Source organism: Lactuca serriola, chromosome 7 (assembly GCF_051521515.1).
Source record: "Lactuca serriola cultivar US96UC23 chromosome 7, Lser_US96UC23_V15, whole genome shotgun sequence".
Classification (NCBI taxonomy): domain Eukaryota; kingdom Viridiplantae; phylum Streptophyta; class Magnoliopsida; order Asterales; family Asteraceae; genus Lactuca; species Lactuca serriola.
The window spans coordinates 164,811,878-164,821,360 of NC_136414.1; the positions used below are offsets into that span (position 1 = coordinate 164,811,878).

The window sequence follows — 9,483 nt, forward strand, 5'->3', positions numbered from 1 at the left end:
GGTAATTTAGAAGCTCTCCGCATAGAGTATTTTCAACATTTTAATTATATCCTATTCATTTTTCTCATTAATGATAATAAATAAGCTTTTTAGGACCATAATTGAGGTCATAATTTTGATTATGTCCTTTTTAAATGCAATTTACTAAGTAAACTAACCTCCATGATGGGAACCCATGAATTGAAGAGTAAAATCCTAAAGTAATGTCCCGAGATTACATATGGACACACTTTGCTAACAATTGACATTGTGCATTTGTGCTTTTACCTCTCAATGATTCTGAAGAATGCAATATGAATCCCCTACATATTTTTCGTCTTTATTTGGTAGGTAAAAATCAATAAATACGTCATAAAACGTACAAAAGAAACATTTATTTCGTTGACATCATACATTTGAATCAAATTAACTGTTCTGAAAAGTCGTTTTCTTGTAGCCATCCTTTTCTTGTACCAAAACAATGTAAACTTATATAAATTTCAACAACAAAGTTAACGAAATCTCTAATTAAATAAGATGTTCTATAGTTATGATTTTTTTTCCATTAAATCAATACGATGTCTGTAAAGATAAGATGCTATATACATAAAGTCTTTATTTTTCTTAGACTGAATTCACAGTATTAATCAATTCCAATGTGAGAGGAGCTGTAAATGAAAAAGAAGCATGACAAATACGTAAAGATTTAGCATCTTAAGTCAAGATTTTTGGCTTAACATATTAAGCCATTTTGTCGAGATTATGCCAAAAAGAAACATTCACATATAGTTTGTCCAGATTAAATACTTAACTCATCAAGTCATTAGTTAAAGGTCACCCGAAACATTTCTACATGTTAATGAAAACCCACCATAACAATGTGTGGGACATATATATTTAATCCACATCTCGTTCTATCTTAACAGAATTCTAGTTTTCCAGTTATTTTAAAAAACAACTACATGCAAGACACATATAATATTTACATTAAGATGCATGTGCTTATACACGAATCTCAAAATAAAGAATGTGTCTGATACGAAATCAGGCACAGTATGGAATTAAATCAAACAGTTCGAGAAGCTTCCGGAAGATCATCTTTCTTGAACATGTTCTTGATGGCTTCTTCTTTTTCATCGATAAAATCAAAAAAATTAAACAAGACGCTATAGCAGCCCCTGTTCCTAGAAGCTGGGAACATAGGGGAACTAGGATCGAGCATCTGTTGCTGTTTATAATAAATATATTGACGAATTGTTTGTAGAAGAAATAAAACCAATGCAGTGAGTGAAAAAGCGCCACAAATTATGTATAACCCCCAAAAGCTGCTCATTTGTAGCTGATTAGGTTCAGAATCAGCTCCCACAGCACTGGAACAGCCGTCTTTACAGAACCAATTGTCGTGGATTTCTTGAAGCTTTCCGTTTTCGGAAAGTTCCATGATTGCTAGAGATAGTGTCGTGGCGAGAGGTGAGTCTCTCTTGAAAGCCTTCCCTTTCCAAAAAAGAAAAATTAGTTTTCTACCGTTTAATAGTTGCTGATTGAGTTAGATCTGACTGAGTCAGACCCAAAAGATTATCAGATCGGTAAGAGACATACAGAGGCTATCTGATTGTGGTATCAAACAGTCTGAATCTGACCGAGTCAGTCAGAGTCACAGTCTCTTACCAGACCCAATAAGAGGCATATCAAACCGACTTTCCCTAAGTCTGTTTATTGTGTGAATTGAAAAACAATGAAGGAAGGACTTACAAATCCCCATCCGCTTCTAGTAAAGGGTTGACCAACGATCCGAAAGTCAGCATATTCCAAGAGAAACAACTCGATGTAAGGAAGTTCATCAACAATGGCTGCCACGCCTCCGTGATGTGGGCCCAAGCGTAACGCGTTATCATATTCTTGAGGAGAGCCTAAAGGAATGAGCCTAGATTTTGGGATGTAAAGACTTTCGGCTAAATAGGTATGTGCAAATGAGCCAACTTGGTAGCCGATTGGTAGATGGCTAGCTACTAACACGTCTATTCCTGTGATTGGTGATGAAAGTTGTTCGACTGTAAGAATGGAGGTTAAGCTTGCGGTGTAGCTTGATGTGATCACCATTAATAGGAATAGCCATACCACCATTACCATACGTCCAAGGGGGCTAACCGTATCTTCCTCTGTAATTCATATTTCATAATAAATGATGTTGAACAAAATAATTGCATACATAAGGAAATGGAAGGGAAAAAATGAGGCTACTTACGGTTTCTCTTGAACAGAGTCGAAAAGCTAAACCTGAAAAACAAAAAGCAAAATTTCACATTTGTATTATCGAGCATAATTAATGGATTGTAAGCACAAAAGAAACTTACAAGAGAATAGTGACAAGTTGTCTTTTAAGTGGGCCCCTGAAATCGTCGTTAACCCGATGCTCAAGAAGCCAGATAACTAAAGCGATCAAAACAAAAGCAGCTGTAGTAGCGCACCACATTTCTATAGTAAAAGGTCTGAGAAACACCCAAGCACTCGCTTTTGAATCGTTGATAGGAACCACAATCACGAGACCCGTTGTCGCGTAAGGTTGTGTGTAATCAACAATCTTTGTCCTATTTGTCACGATAGCTATATCTCCAACCGCTCCATCAAAAACCTAGTAACAACCACAATCTAATACTATAAAGAACTTACTTATCAGGTTTGATGAGTATTGTTATAATGCGTGTTAGGCACAATGTGTTCGTGACACATAGTGTAGCTCGCACAGCGCGCCAGATACACTATGTATGTATACTACATAGCGTATCTGAGATACATAGTGTATCTGACACATTGCGTCAAATACACCATGTATCTGACACAATTGCCTGATCGTAAACGATCAGGCAAAATGTCACTGCCAAATACACTATATAATACACAGTGTTGCATAGCGTCTGATACGTTATGCACGTTATGCATCAGGTACAATGTGTCTGCATTATGTACTACCAATGCGCCTGATTTGCTATGCATCAGACGCATTGTATACAATCTGCTTGATACATACTTATATGTATCAAGCACATGATAAAAACAAGATTTGACTAATCTTATACTTACGTCGTCCGTAACGGACTTTACAAGTAGATCATAATTTGGATTCTTTTCACCATCTCCAAACGGGACAAATCTAAAAGGAAGTTGATAAGGAATCAACTTAACTGCTTCCGTAAACACATCGATGCAATATCCTTGTATAGTATGATTACTTAATTCCGTTACAAATTCAACAAAACTCGCCCGTTTCGGTATCCCAATTCTTAGCGGTCTTTCTTGATCACCAATAACCCATCCACGTGGCCTATCCGTGTTTCCACCGGGCCAAGTAATTACACCAAGCTTCTCATTTAAACGGGGCAACTTACTTTTATCCACTTTGAGAGATTCGGGTGGGACAATAGAGAGACCCGAATGGTTCGACCAATACCCAACATTTTGAATCGCTGATTTAACGAAATTAACGATTTCATATCCTCTAGGAACCAAGTTTCTATCCGTATTGAATTGGATTTGACCGGTCAAACCGTTGAAATTTGTCTCCGATAATATCTTCACGAAATCTTTCCCATTATCGAAGATCTTAAGTTTCCCGAATTTTGAATCGAAAAACGAAAACGACATATTCGTTTCTTGATATAGAAATGTATCGATTGTGTTTGCAACCGCCCACACCGTGTCATAAGCATACGATCCGTATACATTCGATTCAAAGTTCTTTTTTCGTGATGTTTGTGGAGTATGCTGACAAATTCCAACAACGCCCTCGATGATCTTCAAAGAAGGTTGATTTGTTGGGGTAATCGAGGGTAAAGTTGTACAAAGCCAATCGGTTGTTAACCATACATAATCGGTAGTCATCATGTTAAGTTTGTTAGCTACTTCAAAGATTTTGAGGGCAGGATCAGGATGAATGTGGATGATATAAACACGAGGGCCAAGTGGGATTGAATAATTAAGCACATCGGAGATATCTTTAAGATTATAATTAGTGGGTAAAGCTAACTTATAAGAAATCTTTGATTTCCTCTTTTCTACTTCATCATCTAGAGAAAACACTCCGTTTCTTCCATATTCATCATCGATGTATATTGCAATTACCTCTTTCCAGCCATAAAAATCGATCAAGTTAGCCATGGCTGCCATCTGGTATGAGTCGCTTTGTGTTGTTCGAAAGAAGTAAGGGAATTGGAGGGAAGATAGAGTGGGATCGGTTGCAGCGTATGAAATTATGGGAACTTGTACGCCATTTGCGATCTGAGAAATCATATGTGCTACAGCTGATGATTGTGGGCCGATTATTGCGACTACGTCTTGCTCGAGCATCTGAAATGCTGACAAAACCATTCAAATTCAAATTTATCCGCATCTGGATTTTCAATTGAAGATCAAGCTAATAGAAACAGTAAAAAAAAAAAAAGGGAATTTGTAAACTAAAAAAATTCTTTTTGAATAGAAAAGCCACTTTGTTAGCATGTGTATTCAATCCAAAATCGAGATTGAATTCATATGATCATATCTACGACCTAAATTCCACATAACAATTTGATCTCTATTCATGTTAACAGAAAATCGAAAGGTATAGATGCTAAAATACCTCCAATGGAGCCTTTGAAGACGCTGCAATTAGTGTCCTCCATGAATAACTTCATTTCCGTACCACTAAGAATCCTTGAATCGTTGTTCACATCAATTACAGCAATTTCCATGGCTGTTTTTGCAGCCTTGCCGATGACCGAATCAAACGAAAACAGAGCTCCAACATTAACAACAGCAGGCCTTTTGCAGTAAGCACAACTGTTGAGAAGCAGTGATATTGAGAGGGTTAGTAATAATCGTATGGTGGACTCCATTATTGATACATGTTAAGACATCAGAGGTTCTGGTGAAATAACCATGAAATTAGGTCAAATTTGAGTAAAGGAGAGGAGATGAAAACAACGGTGGGTGTTTATTGTTTAATGGTTGAATAGTGTGAGCCTGTGAGGAGTGGGGTTCAGATGCCAGATGAAGAATAAAGTTATAAAGCCTATTTGGAAGGTAAGGAAAACATGGGAAAATCATGGTGGTCATGGTCCCTGCAACTTTGTTTCTTTAAGTGTGGGAGAAAGGGAGAGTTTTGTACTTTGGGTATAATTGTGTGAAGTTGTGAGACTCTAAAATGACCAAAATATATTATCCGGGTACACGATTATTTTCAATATTTATTAAGATAATATTAACTTTATAAAATGGATGATCTTATTTGTTTTCAAACTAAAATAATAATAATTTTTAATAAAAGAATGTGTTATATGGTATGGGCATGCTAACCCGGTTCTAATTAGGTTTACGTTTGTATTTTGTCGATATATAATTATATATAACCATAGCTAGAGTTTCAATTAAACTGTATTATTGTTTTCATGCCCGTGAATAAGAATCATGTTATTTAGATGTAAGTCACGCTGACTGTTGTCACATGGTCTTTCGTGTGTCTTAATAGTTATCCTCGTAGTACTGCGTCTAATGAACACCAGGGAAGTAACGTTGCACAAGATCAGGAAATACTAGGTTAGAAAGTCATATCGAGGGTTGGATCCTACTATTGCTCTCTGATGCCTAAATTAGATATTTCTTTGTGTTGTCTATTATAAAAATTGCATTCTTGTTCTCCGCCACCTATTGGTAAGAAGAACTCACCTTTATATAGGTGAGGCTTGGTCCGGTTTATGGTTTTCTTGCATGTGTCATGCGTTAGTCAATAGATCGCAAGGGTAGAACCTTTTAATAAAATAAAACTTCTTTTCATGTTTCCTGGGATGCGGTGTGGTATAATCTTGTACGGTAGATACGCGATTATTATATTGGTGGTCAGCTCGGTAAGGCGGTGTCCGACTTGTATAGTCTGTATTGGGCTTGATTGTTGGCTTTTGGTCTATTTCAATCTGCTATTGGGCTTGATTGTTGGCTTTTGGTCTATTTCAATCTGCGTTGGATGTGGGTGTAGCTCATACTCCATTATTAACCAAACCATATTAAATATCGTGTTTTTGTGTGTGTGTAATTTTTTCACATTAATTTGTGAGAGCTCTTAATATATAAAGACTTTGTCCCTCTTCCATATGAGTTTCCAAAAAAGGGAATGCATGAATGTGGCAATACGAGGGTGTCACTATAGGGTGACTTTAGTGAATCTAGTAAAGTAAGTTGGGAATTGGGATTACTAGTAGTATGGATGTCAATGAAACAAAAAAATATAATATTTTTCTTAACCCAAAAAAATAAAACAAAGTACAGATTATCATGACCTATATTGTCTCATGAACCAAACCAAACTTTTTTTAAGAGCAAAAGTCATTTCTTGATTTGTGTTTTGTATAGTTTAAATGTTATCATATGTCCCCAAAAGGACGAATCAGACTAGTACGTATTACATTTACAAATTCTTTTAAGAAATACATTAACATTAATGATATTTCTTTATTCTTATAACTATTTTACACTACAAAAAGCAGTCCATGTACGTAGGTCTGTGAATCATCACGTGAAGAAGTTGACCAGCAACAAAGTCGAAAGGAACAGTGTACTCCGCATCCCTTTGGAATTGATATTTCCAAATTAATTAAATAATCAAAAATAAAAGTAAGAAATTATTTCAACAATAAGGAAGAAATAAGCTCACCACTCTGATCGGATGTTGCTTTAGGAAGTGCTGGAATATCTGTAGCATGATTTTCATAAATTATTTAAAAAAAAAAATGAAAGACATGTTTAAATACTAGACGTACTTATTGGAGAAGGAGAATAAGTATAAGAAGAAGGCCATGGCGCTTCAACGTTATCATTAAGATCACATCTGAAATCAATTCCTGTGCTTTGCTCATACGTCACATCAAAAGGCAAGCTTGGAAAAAGGCAACCCGACCCTAAAACAAAAAGGATCCCCGAGAGGGGTTTATTAGATAAAAATCGGCATCATTAAACTAATTTTATGTCAAGAATTAGTACCTTGTGATCCAACTGTTCCATGATCGATAATATCAAAATGTCATAACGCCACCTATAAATTTGTTAAATTGCTCTAGAGATGATATGAAAAGAAGAAGGGAAATAATGAGCGTAGTTAACCTTGGAGGGAGAAATCTTTGAGTTTTATATGACAAATGTTGTATATGTTATTGGAGACATTAAGTTTTTGCAAATTTTCAGCAAGCGAATGTGCGCAATTCAAGGCTTGCAAATTTGTAATGAAGCTTTGATTTTGTAGATAAGTCATGTACTTCTCCATGGCATCACAACACGTGTTTTGGCTCCTAATCTTGTTTCCACATTCATTCGAAATGTTTTTCATGTCGGGAAAAACAAGCGGACAAACTGGAAAAATTAAAAGTGAGAGATTATGATTTAGCAATTAAAACACATTAAAGTTTCATAGTTTGAAGATATTGCTACCTTTGTTAATCTTGCAACTAGAAATTCCACGTAGGACTTTATTAGCATACGATGAATCAAATTTACTTGCAAGCCATCGAAGAACAATTTTCTTACAATCATCAACCATAGCCACGTCATCACCTGATAAACGACTTCCAATCTTTCTAGAAGCAATCTTCACAGCTGCATCTGTAATCGCACTCTGACAAATTTTGTCCCTACACTCTTTCACAGGATCAATCTTTTCACAAGATTCAATGATTGTAGGAATGTTGATGGTGTTTTCGATATCAGCAAGATGAACAAAAGGGCAAGAAGAATCTGAGAGGTTAGAAGGGTGGATTGAGCAGATTTCTAGAAGTTGGTGGTTTGAGCCTTGAGCTTCTAGAAGTTGTGTGATGTCTGAAAGACAGTTTTTGGAATGAGTTTTGTTGAGGGAAAGTGTTCCTGAAGAGAAACTAGATTGGGCTATTAAGATCTTGATTGTGGCATCGAGTTGAGGGCAACATATTGTGTTGGCTAGATATGGAGCTAGTGAACCCCAGCAATCGATTGCTGTTGTTGTGAGGGCAGTTTCGGCATTTGAAAAGTTTAGTGGACAGTTTCCTGAAATGTTAGAATAGATCAAATTTACAAAGGCTAGTAGTTGTTTCTTCTTAAAGCATTTGATTCAGTAAGAGGAAGGTGTAGGGATACCTGATAGATTTGGCATGCTGATATTTGTGAATGGCATCAATGGTGAAGGTGCAAGGAGTGGAAGAACAGGTTGGGGATTCATAGGAGACTCAATCGGAGATTGTGGTAGATTAGAACTAGTTACTTTCTCGAAATGGATGCTATCTGATTCAGAGATTTAAGCACCAAAAAAATTGATAAGCACACATACTCGATACAATATACCTAAATTTTTGATCTGCTGGATTACAGCAATTAAGCATCGGAAGAAGAAACTTGTTGAATTACAAATCTGTGATGTTTCAGATCATTCACAATCACAGAATTAATCCAAACAGAAAGAGGATTCTGAATCAATCACACTGATATTAAGAACATCAATTGATTCTCAAGAGCAATTCAAAATGATTTTTAGCTTGTGTGATCAAACCACACGTATGTTCTACATCTTCAAAAAAAATGATCAACAAAACATTACAGAAATCGGAACAAATTTGCTCTTACTTTTTCAATTAGAACGTTATCAATAAGAACTCAAGCACACACGACACTGAAAACAGAAATCAATACTCGAGCACAGTTCAACAATATAGCTACTGCATTGTACAACATGCATCGGAAATACATTTGTAGCTAATTTAGAACATCAACAAAAATTATTAGATTAATGTGAATCATATTACTTACATAGAAGCAGCAGCATTGCGAATTGAAATATTAGCCATTGACAATCACTCGCACGAATTCCACACATCATTTCGGCGATCAGTGAGTTCAGTATTCAATAGCAACTATTACAGCTTCCAACAATGTCTGTTTATATATATGTGTGTGTGAGTGTGTGTAAAAGTCAAGTAGGGTGGGAGGACTTTTGCAGTTGATTTCATGATTTTCATCAATGGCGGATGAGGCCTCAGTTTTTGTTTTTTTCACACGGAAGAGAAGGAGGGAAATCTGTGGGTCAATGACTTCAAATGGAAGGAGGGGTCACGTGAGACGCGTATGCCGGTATTCCCGCCGATTACAACAAAAAGATTTGCATAGGACATCAAATCGTTTTAAAAAAGATTAATTATTTCTTGTATAGTAATTTTATAATCATATTTATTATGTTATATGTAATTAAGAGATAAAAAATGCTTAAATCAATTTAACTCATCTAAAGAATATATTTGTTTGACTTGAAACATTTTGGCTAATTTTTCAACTTGTATGACTCTGGATATAGTTAATTTTATGGATACCAGTTAGATAATATAAATATTTAATATTATACGTAATAACAATTATAAAAAAGATGTTAACATTAATGATTATAAACAACAGTAAACGAACGTGTGCATTAACGTTTTGTGATTTCTAAATGCATTAGAAACAGATTGTTTTGAGCCCTTT

At 35.7% G+C, this 9,483-nt stretch overlaps 2 protein-coding genes across 6 annotated transcripts; both read right to left on the reverse strand.

Annotated features, from left to right (window-relative positions):
- Nucleotides 1-835: 835 nt before the first annotated feature.
- On the reverse strand, nucleotides 836-5,103 carry GLR5 (glutamate receptor 5). Of its 3 annotated transcripts, none has more exons than XM_079008723.1 (6): nucleotides 4,595-5,099; nucleotides 3,061-4,331; nucleotides 2,334-2,611; nucleotides 2,225-2,256; nucleotides 1,732-2,138; nucleotides 836-1,468 (listed from the first exon to the last, which is right to left on the reverse strand). In XM_079008723.1, exons 1-6 carry the CDS (start codon nucleotides 4,848-4,850, stop codon nucleotides 1,046-1,048), a joined length of 2,667 nt encoding a protein of 888 aa, XP_078864849.1. In that variant the 5' UTR covers nucleotides 4,851-5,099; the 3' UTR covers nucleotides 836-1,045. The 3 variants fall into 3 exon arrangements, with proteins under 3 accessions (XP_078864849.1, XP_078864850.1, XP_078864851.1); XM_079008724.1 differs by having other exon boundaries at nucleotides 3,061-4,323; nucleotides 4,595-4,730; XM_079008725.1 differs by having other exon boundaries at nucleotides 1,275-1,473; nucleotides 4,595-5,103.
- A 1,156-nt stretch (nucleotides 5,104-6,259) lies between these two features.
- LOC145065009 (putative GPI-anchored protein At1g61900) lies at nucleotides 6,260-9,028 on the reverse strand. Of its 3 annotated transcripts, none has more exons than XM_079012351.1 (8): nucleotides 8,776-9,028; nucleotides 8,110-8,249; nucleotides 7,432-8,019; nucleotides 7,108-7,353; nucleotides 6,988-6,999; nucleotides 6,768-6,905; nucleotides 6,662-6,700; nucleotides 6,260-6,575 (listed from the first exon to the last, which is right to left on the reverse strand). In XM_079012351.1, exons 1-8 carry the CDS (start codon nucleotides 8,811-8,813, stop codon nucleotides 6,520-6,522), a joined length of 1,257 nt encoding a protein of 418 aa, XP_078868477.1. In that variant the 5' UTR covers nucleotides 8,814-9,028; the 3' UTR covers nucleotides 6,260-6,519. The 3 variants fall into 3 exon arrangements, with proteins under 3 accessions (XP_078868477.1, XP_078868476.1, XP_078868475.1); XM_079012350.1 differs by having other exon boundaries at nucleotides 6,662-6,691; nucleotides 8,110-8,253; XM_079012349.1 differs by having other exon boundaries at nucleotides 8,110-8,253; nucleotides 8,776-9,027.
- Nucleotides 9,029-9,483: the final 455 nt, after the last annotated feature.